The sequence below is a fragment of the Sebastes umbrosus genome, chromosome 7 (assembly GCF_015220745.1).
Source record: "Sebastes umbrosus isolate fSebUmb1 chromosome 7, fSebUmb1.pri, whole genome shotgun sequence".
NCBI lineage: Eukaryota > Metazoa > Chordata > Actinopteri > Perciformes > Sebastidae > Sebastes > Sebastes umbrosus.
In genome coordinates, this window is record NC_051275.1 from 35,106,803 (window position 1) to 35,123,827 (window position 17,025).

Genomic DNA, 17,025 nt, shown 5'->3' on the forward strand with positions numbered 1-17,025 from the left:
TATTAAGCCATTATTTTAAATTACTAATTTATTATTTTAAAATACTAAAACAATATTTTGAGATACTAAGTCATTATTTCGAGAAAATTTGTCATTATAATGACTTAAAAGAATCTTTTTTTAATCACAAGCTTTCATCTTATGTTTTTGGCGGAAATGGTCATCCACAGCACGTCAACGTCAGGCCGCGTCACCTCATTAATATTCATGAGCTGAGCCTTCTCCACACTGTAGGATTGGTGACGTCACAGCGGGCTGCAGGATGCAGACAGCTGTTCCTCTGAAAACACACAGAACACCCTTTAATGACTATTTAATACAACATGCGTGACGGGCAGGCGCGCGTGCACGATGCCTGATCGATCGGCTGCGTGTGAAACTATCGATTCGGCTCCTGGAAGAAGTTTATCTGCTGTTTCACTTACATATGAGGAGAGAGAGAGAAGCTAACAGGCTAGCTGTAGCTAACAGGCTAGCTGTCAGTGTGATGGCTGTGAGGAGGTTTTAATCAACTAGATCAACATTGTCTCTGTGGTTGTACTGGGGACAGAAGACAGTAACAGGAGACAACATGGACATGCTGCTGGACTTTGAGGAGTGTGTCTCAGACTCACCTGAGTTCAGGTAAGAACACAAACACACCTGAGCATCTCCTCACTGCGCATGTGCAGAAGTCCTGATGTTTCATTTATTTTGTTCAGAATGAAGCTCGAGCTGTTTGAGGCAGATGTTTCTGTGCTCGAGACACACCTGGACAAGGTACACATACTACTACTACCTCTAGATTACTACTGTTACTACTGTCAATACTACTAGTACTGCTAGCTTAGTACTATTACTACTGTAAATACCACCACTACTACTGTTACTGTTACTACTAACAATGTTTCTACTAATTCTACTACTAACACTACTACTGTTACTGCTACAACTAACAATGCTTCTACTACTACTACTACTACTACTATTGCTACTGTTACTGCTACAATTAACAATGTTTCTACTACTACTACTACTACTACTACTATTGTTACTGTTACTGCTACAACTAACAATGCTTCTACTACTACTACTACTACTATTGTTACTGTTACTGCTACAACTAACAATGCTTCTACTACTACTACTACTACTACTATTGCTACTGTTACTGCTACAACTAACAATGTTTCTACTACTACTACTACTGCCTCTGCTACTGCTACTAAACTACTATAATTACTACTGTTTTAGTATTACTATTACTGTTACTATTACTGCTTTTACTATTATTAATAATACCACTACTAATTACCACTACTTCTGTCACTTTCACCACCGCCACTACTACTACTACTACTACTAGTTCTACTGTTTCTATTGCTACTACTACCACTACTATTGTTACTGTTACTACTACAACTAACAATGCTTCTGCTACTACTACTACTACTACTACTACTACTGTTACTGTTACTGCTACAACTAACAATGCTTCTACTACTACTACTACTACTACTACTGTTACTGTTACTGCTATAACTAACAATGCTTCTACTACTACTACTACTACTACTGTTACTGTTACTGCTACAACTAACAATGCTTCTACTACTACTACTACTACTACTACTACTGTTACTGCTATAACTTACAATGCTTCTACTACTACTACTACTACTACTACTATTGTTACTGTTACTGCTACAACTAACAATGCTTCTACTACTACTACTACTACTACTACTGTTACTGTTACTGCTATAACTAACAATGCTTCTGCTACTACTACTACTACTACTATTGTTACTGTTACTGCTACAACTAACAATGCTTCTACTACTACTACTACTACTACTATTGTTACTGTTACTGCTACAACTAACAATGCTTCTACTACTACTACTACTACTACTATTGCTACTGTTACTGCTACAATTAACAATGTTTCTACTACTACTACTACTACTACTATTGTTACTGTTACTGCTACAACTAACAATGCTTCTACTACTACTACTACTATTGTTACTGTTACTGCTACAACTAACAATGCTTCTACTACTACCACTACTACTACCACTACTACTGTTACTGTTACTACTACAACTAACAATGCTTCTACTACTACTACTACTACTACTGTTACTGTTACTACTACAACTAACAATGCTTCTACTACTACTACTACTACTACTGTTACTGTTACTGCTACAACTAACAATGCTTCTACTACTACTACTACTACTACTACTACTGTTACTGTTACTGCTACAACTAACAATGCTTCTACTACTACTACTACTACTACTACTACTGTTACTGTTACTGCTATAACTAACAATGCTTCTACTACTACTACTACTACTACTATTGTTACTGTTACTGCTACAACTAACAATGCTTCTACTACTACTACTACTACTACTACTGTTACTGTTACTGCTATAACTAACAATGCTTCTACTACTACTACTACTACTACTATTGTTACTGTTACTACTACAACTAACAATGCTTCTACTACTACTACTACTACTACTGTTACTGTTACTGCTACAACTAACAATGCTTCTACTACTACTACTACTACTACTACTACTGTTACTGTTACTGCTACAACTAACAATGCTTCTACTACTACTACTACTACTACTGTTACTGTTACTGCTATAACTAACAATGCTTCTACTACTATTACTACTACTACTATTGTTACTGTTACTGCTACAACTAACAATGCTTCTACTACTACTACTACTACTACTATTGTTACTGTTACTGCTACAACTAACAATGCTTCTACTACTACTACTACTACTACTATTGCTACTGTTACTGCTACAATTAACAATGTTTCTACTACTACTACTACTACTACTACTACTATTGTTACTGTTACTGCTACAACTAACAATGCTTCTACTACTACTACTACTACTACTATTGTTACTGTTACTGCTACAACTAACAATGTTATTATTTTATGATCACTGTTATTAAACCTGTGAAGAGATCTTATTGGTTGGTAATCTGTGTCTCTGACCAATCAGGTGATGAAGCTATGCGGTAAAATGGTGGAGGCGGGACAAGCGTACAACGCAGCCAATCAGCTGTTCCTGACCGGCCTGGCTGAACTCTCCATGTACCACAAGAAGGACAGCGTCATCACCGTATGGAGCTGATTAATGCTGATGCTAATCATGTATAGTCAATCCTGAAATAAATGAGTCATAAATATATAAATAAATGTAACTATATAAATTAGTCAGTTTAGTTCAATAAATTAATAAATAGGTTTTTATTTTAAAAATTACGTTTTTCAAAGGACTATTTTTATTTATTTCAGGGGACCTTTATTTCCTATTGCCACATTTATTTCCCAAGAATTATTTAATTCTATTCTTGCTTATTTATTTATTTAACTATTTTAATTCATTTATATAGTTATTGTCTCATTTATTTATTTCAGGATTTATTTCCTAGGCATATTTATTTATTTCATAGGCTTTTTTATTAAATTAAATTAATTTATTTATTTACCTATATTAATTAATTTATATATTTATATATTTATTGCTTAATTTTTTTATTTCAGGCTTTATTTCATAGGCATACTTATTTATTTATTGAACTGTATTAATTCATTTATATATTTATTGCCTCATTTATTTATTTCCTAGGCATATTTATTTATTTAATTTATTTATTTTTAAACTATATTAATTCATTTATATATTTATTGCCTCATTTATTTTCATTATTTTTCATATTATTTCAGGATTTATTTCACGGGCATATTTATCTTTTTCATAGACTTAGATTTATTTATTTAATATAATGAAGTTTGTGGTTTTGAGTGAAATATCTCAGCAGCTATTGGACAGATGAAACATTGTCAGGTTGTTGAGTTCCCAGTGGTATAACGTGGCGGTGTGGAGAAGCTCAGCGTCTCTTCGCTTTTTGTTTTCATGATTTTACTGTCAAGTGTTTCTCACCAACTTCCTGTTTCCTGCCCCTCAGAACTGTCTGAACCAGTTCAACCAAGGCCTGCAGGAGATGGTCAGCTTCCACACTGTGAGTACACGCACACACTAAGAATTATAACTTATTGTTTTAATCAATAAAATCTAAGAAAATTTAGATATTTTTTTGAGGCTCTGGTCCTGGAACCCCTATTTATCTATTAATCTTAAAATGCATGACTTTTGAATTGAGTTTGGTTTACAGACGTGGATTTTCCCTCCTGAAAGCACCACAGTGCGAGCGTACCTGTTGGTGGCCCGTGCAGGAGATCTCCTTGACAGGTTACATGCTGAAAACCACATCTCAGACCCAGTTCAGCTGCTGTAGATCCAGCTAGAATCCTGTTTCTGCAGGTCTCCAGGTCTCTTCATGTCTAGTCTGTGGCAGTGTTTATAGGCTGAATGATAGAGGTAGTCCAAGCTGATATAAAGTAAGAGATACAGGCCAGAACCTGGCTCTCTCTGGACCAGAACCTGGTGGTAGGACCGGTCAGTAGCAGAAGGCAGCAGCAGAAGGTCTCGTGATCATCTGTCTGTCTTTTGTCCTCAGATGTTGTTCGATCAGACTCAGAGAGCCATCAGACAGCAGATGACCAACCTCTGTACACAGTAGGTCCAACACACAGACATTTCAGCCATGATAGCAATGAGGCTTTATATAGAATGCTTTTAATTTCAATATTAAATAAATAGATAAATAAAAATAAATAATAATAATAATAATAATAATAATTAATAAATATTGCCTCTGAAATAAATCTTGAAATAAATGAGTCATAAATATATAAATAAATGTAACTATATAATGACTCAGTTTAGTTCAATAAATTAATAAATAGGTTTTTACTTTAAAAATGATGTTTTTCAAAGGACTAATTTTATTTATTTCAGGGGACTTTAATTTTCTAATGCCACATTTATTTCCCAAAAATTATTTAATTCAATTCTAGGCATATTTTTTTTTTTTCATAGGCTTGCTTATTTATTTATTTATCTATCTATTTATTTATTTATTTATTGAACTATGTTAATTCATTTCTATATTTATTACAGGATTTATTTCATAGGCTTATTTATTTATTTCATTATCTTATTTATTTATTGAATTATTGAATTATATTAATTAATTTCTATATTTATTGCCTCATTATATATACAGTGTATATACAGTGTGGGTGTATATATATATATATATATATATATATATATATATACATGCATACAAACAAAAATAAATTAATTAAATTGAATAATGATAAGAAGAACATTTTAAGTGGAGACACTACGGGTGAATGGAGTTAACATCTTAACTAATAGATATCACCATGAAAACAAGTTTTCTGAAATGGTATGTTTAAATATGCAAATGAGGCGTTATCTAATTATAACTTTTGGTGAATTAAGGAGAAATCTGCAGACGCAAATAGACAAAATAGCAAATAAAATATTTTGTGCTTTATTTCTAATATTAAAAATACAAGAAAAGCAGCAATAAAACACAACAATGAGCAAACAGAAAAGCAGCCGAGTAATAAAACGAGCTAATTATCCTGATGACGATGACGATGATGACGATGGCGATGATGATATTGATGATGATGTGTCTCTGAGGTTCCTGCCCCAGCTGGTGGAGACCAGGAGGGAGTTTGTCCGGATCGGGGAGGATCTGGAGACGGCAGCGGTGAAGAACGCTCAGGTGTCTCGCCACAAAGCTGCCGACGCCGAGCGGGCGAGTCACCTGCTGCTCGCCACGCGCAAATGCTACCAACACTTCGCCCTGGACTACTGTCTGCAGGTACACACACACAGAGAGAGAGCCGCCGCCATGGCGTGGAAAATGTGTCGGACATTAATAATCTACAGGTTTGAATATCAGACACTGAAATATTCTTTAATTGTTTTCAGCTCAATACTTTCAAGACTCAGCAGAGAATCGACGTCCTAAACTCAGTGAGTTGTTGTTCAACTTTACTTTCTTTCTTCTGTTCTTTAACTTTAGAGGTCATAGTCCCGTCTCTCAGAGTACTGATGTGTGTGTGTGTTGCTGTCGGTTGTCAGGTGTTCTCCTTCGTCCACGCTCAGTTCACCTTCTTCCACCAAGGCTTCGACCTGCTCCGGGACCTGGAGCCCACCATGAAGACCATGGCCGCACAGGTCCTGACCTCTGACCCCTGACCTTTGACCTCTGAGCCACGTCATCTGACTCATGCTGATCATCTTAATGCATGTAATAATAAATAATGTGATCAACCTGCTTGTTCTTCCAGTTATCGCAGTCGTCGTCAGACTGTGCAGCTAAAAGAAAAGAGCTTGAGAACAACCACCTGCTGGTCCAGCAGAGAGTGAGTATAAAGCTGCCTGTCTGCCTGTATGTCTGTCTGCCTGTCTGCCTGTCTGCCTATCTGTCTGTCTGCCTGTCTGCCTGTCTGCCTGTCTGCCTATCTGTCTGTCTGTGTATCTGTCTGCCTATCTGTCTGTCTATCTGTCTGTCTGTGTATCTGTCTGTCTATCTGTCTGTCTGTGTATCTGTCTGCCTATCTGTCTGTCTGTGTATCTGTCTGCCTATCTGTCTGTCTGTGTATCTGTCTGCCTATCTGTCTGTCTGTGTATCTATCTGTGTATCTGTCTGTCTGTCTAAGGACTCTCTTTCGGTAGTTTTTGTTATATCTTAATATTGAACATAATCCCACGTAAAACGGTGACTTGTTGTGTTCAGGATGCGTCGGGAGAGCCGATGGTCAGCCCGTGTTCCGGGAGTGATGACATCATCCAGGGTTACCTCTTCAAACGCTCCAGGAGGAAATCCAAAACCTGGAAGAGGTACAGACACAATTCTACTGGTTTCCACTGGTGAAGGACCGCTCCAGTTAAAACTACACTGACTGATGACTTCTCAAAGTGTCTTTATAACATAAAGTATACAGAATTATCTATTAGCAGCTCCTGTCAGTGTAACCATGAATGTACTGCAGACAGGAGCTGCTAATAGCTAATTCTGCGAGGTAAAGGTTGGAATATTTCAAGATAAAAGACGGATATTTTTGAGAAAAAAAAGTCAGAATATTTTGAGAAAGAAATTGGAATATTTTGAGGAAAATAAGTTGGAATATTACGAGAAAACAGTTGGAATATCTCAAGATAAAAGAAGGAATATTTTGATTAAAGAAGTCAGTATATTTTGAGAAATAGTTGGAATATTTTGTGGAAAAACAGTTTGAATGTTTTGAGAAAAAAGTCGGAATGTCTTAAAATAAAAGATGGAATATTTTACAAAAAAACTGAATATTTTGAGGAAAAAAAGTTGGAATATCTCAAGATGAAAGAAGGAATATTTTGAGAAAAAAAGTCAGACGGTCAATAATTGGAATATTTTGAGGAAAAAATATGAATATTTTGAGAAACAAATCAGATTATTTTGAGGAAAATAAATTGGAATATTATGAGAAAAAAGTTGGAATATCTTAAGATAAAAGATGGAATATTATGAGAAAAGAAGTTGGTATATTTCGAAACAAAAGTTGGAATATTGTGGGGAAAATGTTGGAATATTTTGAGCTAATATTTATATATATCTGTGTGTGTGTGTGAGTGTGTTAATTTAAATAATGTGAACTTGTTTCAGATGCTGGTTTTCCATCAGAGACAACCAACTCATTTACAGAAAGTCCCACAAGGTACGATTATTTAAAGTGACGACTCGTTAACAACTCGTTAATAACAAAGATCAACCAGCAGCCAGTTTAACCCAGATTAATACGAACACACAGGGTTTCTATCTTTCTGTTGTTATCACAGCTGCAGCGATCAGTGAAAGGGATGTTCAGGTGTTTCTCAGTGGGGTAGTATGAGGTTCTGATCTATAGTCAGAGTGTTACTACAGTAGATGGAGGTTAAAGGGATGTTCAGGTGTTTCTCAGTGGGGTTCTCTGAGGTTCTGATCTATAGTCCGAGTGTTACTACAGTAGATGGAGGTTAAAGGGATGTTCAGGTGTTTCTCAGTGGGGTTCTCTGAGGTTCTGATCCATGGTCAGAGTGTTACTACAGTAGATGGAGGTTAAAGGGATGTTCAGGTGTTTCTCAGTGGGGTTCTCTGAGGTTCTGATCCATGGTCAGAGTGTTACTACAGTAGATGGAGGTTAAAGGGATGTTCAGGTGTTTCTCTTTGGAAAATTCTTTTTATTCCTTTTTGATATCAAACATAGCATAACAAACATAACAAATCACGACACCGGTGCCATAATACAAAAAATGATATCTTACATTTAACATTTAATATGTAAATACATATATATACATACAGTATATACACACATACACATCGCTTCTCCCTCCCACACAGAGACAGGTCCAGCCTTCCTCCCAGCCCGAGAGGTAAAGTTACAGAAACAAATAAAATAAAAATAATTTAAAAAATAATTTAATTAATTAGTTAAAATTAAAGGTAATAAGTACTACAATAACATAATTCATGGTAGTAAGATAGAAACCTTAAAAAATAATTAATTAATTAATTAATTAAATAAAAAAAAAAACAAAAAAAAAACAGCACATAGAAAGGTTAGGTTATATCAGTATTTACAATGATGCACAAAGCTTAATGAAAATTAATTTGAACGTATTGAAAATATTCTAGAATTTTAAAAAAGGGAAATGAATAGAATGATTGTAATGTTGCAGTAAGGACATTTAGTGATGAAAACCATAAAAACATAAACATGTTACAGATAAACATCTTAAACACTAGATGTCATTTTGTGTACCTGTTTATATGTATTAATACTCTGATGGTTAAAATTAACATTCATAAAGGTTGATTTTTTTAATTTGGGAGAGTCAAAAGTGACTCCGCCACTAACAATGAAAGCTACAATACAGAGAGTTCATTATTGATTATGAACACATTTATTAGCTATTGTTGAAAATAAACCGCCCGTAAATAGAATCACAAGCAGAGTTTGATTTCATGAAAATCTTTTTAACAACGATTTCATACTGTACTTCCCGTTTAGTGAGATGTTTCCGGAGCTCTCACCACTGTCCACAATGTGCTTCTCTCCTGTTTAAGGTTGTTGAGACAATATTAATAATAAATGTGACATGTTTAAAGTCCCAGTGAAGCAGTTAGAGCGTCTTTTCTTCTTCAAAACAAAACCATTAAAGAACAGATGATGAACTGGCGTCAGGAGAAACGCTGACGTGTGTTTTTGTGTTCGTGCTGCAGGAGGACGCCGTGGTTCTGTTTGAGGATCTCCGACTGTGTGCCGTCAAATCTCTGGAGCACATCGACCGACGTTTCTGCTTTGAGCTGCTCTCCGTTCAGAAGTAAGACCGTCACACATTCAGTTCAATTTAAAAGTATTTATTCACACAGAGAGAGAAAGAGCCCAGCGGTTCCTGCTAACATCTTTATGGTTCTGAGGATACTTTATCAGGCTTTGTTGACAAGATAAAAAGAACAGAATATAAACAACCTTCCACTTTAGAAAGGTTTAATGTGTGTGTTCATCGTGATGAAGGAGCAACAGTGAGGCTCACTGATGTGGTTTACTGTGTGTGTGTGTGTGTGTGTTAGATGCTGTGCTCTGCAGGCCGACTCGGAGCAGCTGAAGCAGGCCTGGCTCAGCGCTGTGCAGGGCAGCATCGACCTCGCCTACAGAGAGAGAGCCGACACTCAGCTCACACAGGTAGTCCGTCCGAAGAGTTTAGAAGCAAAGAGACGATACGCCATTTTGGACTGAAAACACCAATGAGTCTGTGTCCGTGGATGTGTAAAGAGACGTCTGTAAACCAGAGGATCATTTTGTATGTTGCTGTATTTTGGTGCATTAACATTAAAAGCAAAGATAAACGTAGTGAAGTAGAAAGTGGTATGAGGAGAACATCTTCAAGTACAGTACAAGTACCTCACATGTGTCCTCTTCCCTGCCTGTGTACAGCCTAAAGAGCTCCCCCCTCTCCTGTGTGGCGGGGACTCCTCCCCGGGCCCCCCTGCCCAGAGACACCCGGTGCTGGGCGTGGCCCTCAGGGGCCCCGGTAACCAGCGCTGCTGTGACTGCGGGGAGGAGGATCCTCGCTGGGCCTCCATCAACCTGGGAGTCACCATGTGCATCGAGTGCTCCGGCATACACAGGTCACCCCATCACAGTATTATCTCATGTTTTACACTATAGATAGTACATAGTGTATATATATCTCTATATATATATATATCTGTATATATTTACAGGACATTATACTACATGATAGTACTTATACAATATTAATGTAACTAAATATATATACATGATGTCATCGTGTTTCCAGGAGTCTGGGTGTTCACCTGTCCAAGGTGAGATCTCTGACTCTGGACTCATGGGAGGCTGAACAGCTGAAGGTAACACACACACGCACACGCACACGCACGCACACACACACACACACACACACACACACACACACACACACACACAGTAATACAGTCTGCTTAGTGTGATCTATGAATTTAATCCAGCTCTGTATTTATTTAGGGTTAAATTAAAATGATTATGATTATGATGCTATAGAGCTGATGCTAAATGCGATTGAGTGTCTCTTCTTCTTCTTCTTTAGCTGCTGTGTGTTCTGGGAAATAACGTCATGAACCAGATCTACGAGGCGCGATGTTCAGAGGAAGGACGAGTCAAACCCAGAGCCGACAGCCTGCGGTAAAACCTCTAATATCTCATTTTCATATCTCGTTACGGAGACATTCAGTCGGTGACTTTAGCCGTTCTGTTCTGTTAGTATGAAATGAAAACTTCAGGGTGAGTTTGGCTGCTGATCAGTTAGAAAACTAAAGATATAAAGATATCAAATAAAATATATGTTTTCTCTTCCTTCCAGAGCGGAGAAAGAGACGTGGATCAAAGAGAAATATGTGGAGAAGAGATTTGTGAAGAGCAGCTCAGATGGAGCTCGTAAGTCCAACAGAAACATAAAGTTAAAGAGACTGAAATATCTGAATAGTTTGAGAAATGATTTGAACATTTTCGAATATTTTGAGAAATAATTCAGAATATTTAGAGGGAAAGAAATTCGACATTTCGAGAAAAAAGTTGTAATATTATGGGGAACATGTCAGAATATTTTGAGAAAATAGTTTATGTAGTGATGTCCATGTCTATTACAGACCATAATATCCTGTGATGTCACCATGGTTAAAGAGGAACACAGTGATTATTTACTTCCCTCCTCTATCAGGGCTCTTCTCTTCTTCTCTTCTCTATAAGCCTAAATAATGTGAATTTAATGTTCAACGTTTATTTTAACAGCATCGTTCTGTTCCAGATGTTGGGAAGGGCGAGGCCGGGCTGCGTCTTTATCGGGCTGCGTTGGCGGGAGACCCGGTTGCCATGGCAGCAGCATTGGCCCAGGGGGCGGAGGTCAACGGGAGCATCGGCGAGGAGGGGGGGCGCACGGCGCTGATAGGAGCTGCTGTCGGGGTGAGGAGGCGCCGTAAACACAAAATATAATCATCCCTCAGTTTATCAACAAACATTCAACACATCTGGAGATACGTGGTGCTCACCGGACAGGAAGTGGATGATCTGTGATGTAACTAAAGGTCACGGCGTTGATGAGGAGCTTCAGGTAACGAGAGGTCACTCGTTGTTTTCTCCGTGCTGTCTGCAGGGGTCGCTGTTGGCCTGTGAGTTCCTGCTGCTGAACGGAGCAAACGTCAACCACCGAGACCTCAGAGGACAGGGAGCGCTGCACGCCGCCGCCACCGCCGGACACACCGGGTAAACACACACACACACACACACACACACACACACACACACACACACACACACACACACACACTGACTCTGTTTCAGTAGACTGGAATAAACACCTGTGGTTTCCATCGGCTGGGTGCAGACAGGTGTGTCTGCTGCTGAAGAGACGAGCCAATCAGTACGCTGTAGACGAGAGAGGACAGGACCCATTGGCCATCGCCGTGGAAACAGCCAACGCTGACATCGTCACTCTGTGAGTCGTCACTGAACTTAAATAATATATATAAAAGGTTTGAGTTTATATTTAGTCACGACGTCGGCCTCAGCGTGAGCTTAAAGGAATAGTTCAGTGTCCTGCACGGAGCTAACGGCTAACGTTAACGTTAACTAGCGCTCGTCCTGCCGATATCAACTAGGGATGTCACGAGAACCGATACTTCGGTACCAAGTCGATGCCAGAATTAAAAAAAAGTGACGGTACTCTTTTTCTACAGTACTGAAGGTACCGTACGATGCCTGTAACGGTCATTGGTAGGGATGTGATGGTGAGGAAAATGTCCCCACCGGTTAATAAACTTGTGACAACACCGGTTACACCGGACATTTTACAAGAAAGATGACGGTTCAAATGTTTTTAATAAAAGAGTGCGTGTTGAATTACAGTACAGGGGATTTATTGTTGTTGTTGTTGTTTTTTTTACCGTGGAATAGAATTTGGTATCGAGAATGGTGGAAATTCACTGGTATTGGTATGGACTACTAGATTTCTGGTATCGTGACATCCCTAATATCAACACAGAGTTGTTGTTCACAATGTAGCATCATCAGGGAAAAATAGGGTGCGTCCTCTGGACGCGTCCATAGGGAGTTTACTGCGTCCAAAACACATTTTCTGTCGTCCCCGGGACGCTGTAGTCTTGAGCCCTGACGGTACCTGTGGTACTGTAGAAAAACGAGTACCGTCACTTTTTCAGAATTTTGGCATCGACTTTGTACCGAAGTATCGGTTCTCGTGACATCTGTACTTCTGGGGACATATAGCCTGAATATATGGTTTTATATCTGATGGTAAATGTGTGAGTTTTCCAGATAAACATGGTCGTGGTTTGTGTCTTTCAGACTGCGGATGGCCCGGATGAATGAAGAGATGAGAGATTCAGAAGGAGTCTTTGGAGCTGTGGGTCAGTAGTAGTAGTAGTAGTAGTAGTAGAAGCAGTAGTAGCAGTAGTAGTAGTAGTAGCAGTAGCAGCAGCAGTAGTAGTAGTAGTAGTAGTAGTAGCAGTAGCAGCAGCAGTAGTAGTAGTAGTAGTAGTAGTAGTAGTAGCAGTAGCAGCAGCAGTAGTAGTAGTAGTAGTAGTAGTAGTAATAGTAGCAGTAGCAGCAGCAGTAGTAGTAGTAGTAGTAGTAGTAGCAGTAGCAGCAGCAGTAGTAGTAGTAGTAGTAGTAGTAGTAGTAGCAGTAGCAGCAGCAGTAGTAGTAGTAGTAGTAGTAGTAGTAATAGTAGCAGTAGCAGCAGCAGTAGTAGTAGTAGCAGTAGTAGTGGTAGTAGTAGCAGTAGCAGCAGCAGCAGTAGTAGTAATAGTAGTAGACGCTCACACCAACAACAACAATCTCTTCTGTGTACAGTCTGTCAGCAGCTCACTGACTGTAAACCTGCTGTAACTCCTCAGGAGACGACGAGACCTTTCAGGACATCTTCCGTGACTTCAGCGACATGGCGTCCCACGACCCGGAGAGGCTCGCCAGACGGCAGTTCAGCCACGGCGGCGAGGAGGAGGAAGAGGAAGAGGAGGGAGGAGGAGGAGGAGGAGGAAGAGGAGGAGGAGGAGGAGGAGGAATGGTGAACAGCCAACACAGTGTTGAAAAGACGTCAGAATGACAGAAACCGAGACAGGAAGCCCGTTGGACCGCAGACCCTCGTCACTGCAGAACCACTGGGTTACCATGGTAACAGACTGGACGCCCAGCGTTCATTTTAACATGTAGAAGAGTTCACTGACAGCTTAGACTACATGTGCTGTAAGATGTGATATTACGTATACCAGTGAAAGTACACGTATGTCAAAACAGTTGCTGACAGTTTGCCGATGGACTAATCGTCTCAGCTGTTGGAGGAAGTGTCGTCCTTTAGCTCAGACGTGTCATCATGACATCACGACATCACATCTGGTGTGTTACATCTATCTAGCGCTCCCCTGCTGGACGTGTTTACTGCGTAGTGGAATGTTGCATCATGGGATAACTCTCCACTTTTATTCTTTTGTTTGTTTACATTTTGTCAGTTTAAAGTTACGACGGAGTATTAGGGCCACATTGAGGAAATTCGAGAATAAAGTCGTAAAATTTACGACTTTACGAGAAAAACGTGCGCAATATTACAACTTTTTTTCTCGTAAAATTACGAAAATAAAGTCGTAATTTTACGAGAAAAAAATCGTAATATTACAAGAATAAAATCATAACTTTACGAGAAAAAAAGTCGTAAAATTACGACAAAAAAAGTTGTAAAATTACGAGAATAAAGTCATAACTTTATGGATCACAGAACACAAAAATAATAACTTTTAGAGCTGCAGCGACCACGTTATGTTGTTGTTTTTAAATATAAATGTTTTTTTTTAATATTTAAATGTTATTCTTTTACTTCGTTATAGTCATCTATTATTGGTTATTTACATAAATATATCTTGGCATTAGAAGCTCTAACGATGTATTACAAGCTGCTTTATAGCGAATGTTTTCAGTCTGACTTTGCCGTCCTCACAGAGGTGGAACAAGTACTCAAATACTACTACTACTAATACCACACTGTAAAATAACGCTGTTACACGTAAAGGTCCTGCATTTCAAATTTTACTTTAAAAGTATCAGCATCAAAATATACTTAAAGTATCAAAAGTAAAAGTACTCATTCTGCAGAATAATCTCTATTATATTATAACGATTGATGAATTAATGTGTTCATCACTTTAATGTTGCAGCTGGTGACGGTGGAGATACTATATATTGACTATATATACTATACGGTGCCTTCAAATGAAACTGGTGATCTGGTGTTTACAACGGGGGAAGTCGTGTACACGAGGTGCGTGGCGTTCAAGTGGTTAAGGCGTGAGAACGCCGCTGCTAATCAGAGGAGAAAGATGAGGCCGTTTAGAAATATCAACATTTCTAAACATTTCCTTAGACATATTATAAAATTATGAAGAAAACAAAATAATTGGTTGTTGCTCCACCAACGCCGTTTCCTCTACAGCGCCCCCGTCAGGTCAACGTGTTAATGTGTCCGATACTTCGGTTTATGACCAAATACCTGCAGAACTAAAGTCATTAATCAGCCCCGGCCTTAGTGCTAATTAACACAGGTTAGCATGCTAACACGCTAAACGAAGATGGTGAACATTATACCTGCTAAACATCAGCTGGTTAGCATTGTCCTGGTTTAGCATGCTGATGTTAGCATTGTTTGTTTGTTCATGCATGAATTAAACAAACTATATATGACGTGTAAATCAGCCTCAGAGACGTCTGTCTGCGTATTTCTGAACATTAGACAGGCTAGCTGTTCCCCCCCGCTTCCAGTCTTTATGCTAAGCTAGGCTAGCTGTTCCCCCCCGCTTCCAGTCTTTATGCTAAGCTAGGCTAGCTGCTTCCCCCCGCTTCCAGTCTTTATGCTAAGCTAGGCTAACCACGTCCTGACTCCGCCTGGCTGCTGAACATTCAGTCATTTGAACAGTTACTGTCGGAGCACCTGTTTACAGCGCTGTGATGATGTCACCGCTTCAGACGCCATCACGTTTCATAAAAATCTAAATGTTATTTAAGGAGATCTCAGGTCGGTAACGTCGGTAACGTCGGTAACGTCGGTAACGTCGGTGACGTCGGTAACGTCGGTAAAGACGTCAGTAATGTCGGTGACGTCAGTAACGTCGGTAAAGACGTCGGTAACGTCAGTAACGTCAGTAACGTCGGTAAAGACGTCGGTGACGTCGGTAACGTCGGTAAAGACGTCAGTAATGTCGGTGACGTCAGTAACGTCGGTAAAGACGTCGGTAACGTCGGTAAAGACGTCAGTAACGTCGGTAAAGACGTCGGTAACGTCGGTAAAGACGTCAGTAATGTCGGTGACGTCGGTAACGTCGGTAAAGACGTCAGTAACGTCGGTAAAGACGTCGGTGACGTCGGTAACGTCGGTAAAGACGTCAGTAATGTCGGTGACGTTGGTAACGTCGGTAAAGACGTCGGTAACGTCGGTAAAGACGTCATTTCATTTAAATCCCTCCGGCAGCCGTTGTTCCATCTGACCCAGAAACTGGTCACGCTGCAGAAGAAAAGACGCTCCAACTGCTGTTTCACTGCGACTTTAAAGATCTCACGTGTTGTTATTAATATTATTAATATCGTCTCAACAACAGTAAACAGGAGAGAAGCACACTGTGTCTGTGCAGATGAACGTTTTGAGTGTTTCTAAAGTTTTATTTCATGTTTTTTCTTGACCTGTGGTCAGAAAGGGATTCAACGTGTAGCTGCTGAAGAACTACTTTAAACGTTATCACAGAAATGTTTCAGATCAGTTTGCTGTTTTTTAATGAATGAGGACTGAAGTGGACCAACAGACTGAAGAGCGAGTCCAGAATCCTGAGCCCTGAAGCAGAACGGTCACACAACATCAGAAATACTGACTTTTAGATCCTCAGACCTGCTGAGAAACATCTGGATCGTTTATAAAACGCTGGAGGAGGAAGACGACGTGTGAATTCTGCTTCCGGGTGGATTTTCATTTCATTCCAGACTGTTACTAATGTGATGCTACTGCTAATAAAACCTCTTAATACATGTTGATAACTGTCTGTCTTCACTCTCCTAACCTTCAGGCAGCGGAGGAGGAAGATCCTTTACTTCAGGTGGCAGTAGGCCAGTCAGTCCATTCAAAAGGTTAATTAAACACATTGTTTTTATCAGTTCAAAATGTACCTTAAAGGGAGATTTGTCGAGTATTTAACAAACCCTGGTTTGACTTCCAGACGAGGGAACAGGAAGTGCTAAAATGTTCACTCATTTCTGGTAATTAGGACTCGTTCCTGTAGAACTCTACATGACTCAGTTTAATTAAAGACTAAAGACCGGCTGCGCCTCCGGAGAAGTTCACTTTAAAACGGACAGTTTCTGAATGGAGTTTGGTCTACAAGACTGGCAGATCTCTGTGTTACGGCTATTCTGGAATCTGATTGTGGTTTAAATAAACACGACATACTGAGTGCGGTAGTTCCTGAGTATTTGTA

General features: G+C 39.2%; 1 protein-coding gene across 2 annotated transcripts; it reads left to right on the forward strand.

Annotated features, from left to right (window-relative positions):
- Nucleotides 1–58: 58 nt before the first annotated feature.
- zgc:162872 (BAR_ACAPs and ArfGap_ACAP domain-containing protein) lies at nucleotides 59–16,971 on the forward strand. 2 transcript variants are annotated; one of them, XR_005207539.1, is made up of 23 exons: nucleotides 59–624; nucleotides 702–759; nucleotides 3,033–3,152; nucleotides 4,003–4,056; nucleotides 4,555–4,613; nucleotides 5,616–5,799; nucleotides 5,910–5,954; nucleotides 6,063–6,158; nucleotides 6,272–6,346; nucleotides 6,721–6,824; nucleotides 7,627–7,678; nucleotides 9,226–9,326; nucleotides 9,577–9,688; nucleotides 9,941–10,134; nucleotides 10,308–10,377; nucleotides 10,593–10,687; nucleotides 10,866–10,939; nucleotides 11,310–11,464; nucleotides 11,655–11,764; nucleotides 11,886–11,996; nucleotides 12,863–12,924; nucleotides 13,414–13,690; nucleotides 16,618–16,971. XR_005207539.1 is itself a non-coding variant. In XM_037774756.1 (22 exons), the coding sequence occupies exons 1-22, from the start codon at nucleotides 572–574 to the stop codon at nucleotides 13,620–13,622; spliced, it is 2,193 nt and encodes a 730-aa protein (XP_037630684.1). In that variant the 5' UTR covers nucleotides 59–571; the 3' UTR covers nucleotides 13,623–14,118. The 2 variants fall into 2 exon arrangements, 1 of the variants encoding a protein (XP_037630684.1); XM_037774756.1 differs by lacking the exon at nucleotides 16,618–16,971 and having other exon boundaries at nucleotides 13,414–14,118.
- Nucleotides 16,972–17,025: the final 54 nt, after the last annotated feature.

What these genes read in the sequence shown, in the direction of transcription:
- zgc:162872 (XM_037774756.1), top strand. Translation starts at nt 572, where the DNA reads ATGGACATGCTGCTGGACTTTGAGGAGTGTGTCTCAGACTCACCTGAG. An exon ending in GAATCGACGTCCTAAACTCA is followed by an intron (nt 5,955 to 6,062) that starts GTGAGTTGTTGT and finishes GTCGGTTGTCAG; the next exon opens with GTGTTCTCCTTCGTCCACGC. An exon ending in GGGAGGCTGAACAGCTGAAG is followed by an intron (nt 10,378 to 10,592) that starts GTAACACACACA and finishes CTTCTTCTTTAG; the next exon opens with CTGCTGTGTGTTCTGGGAAA.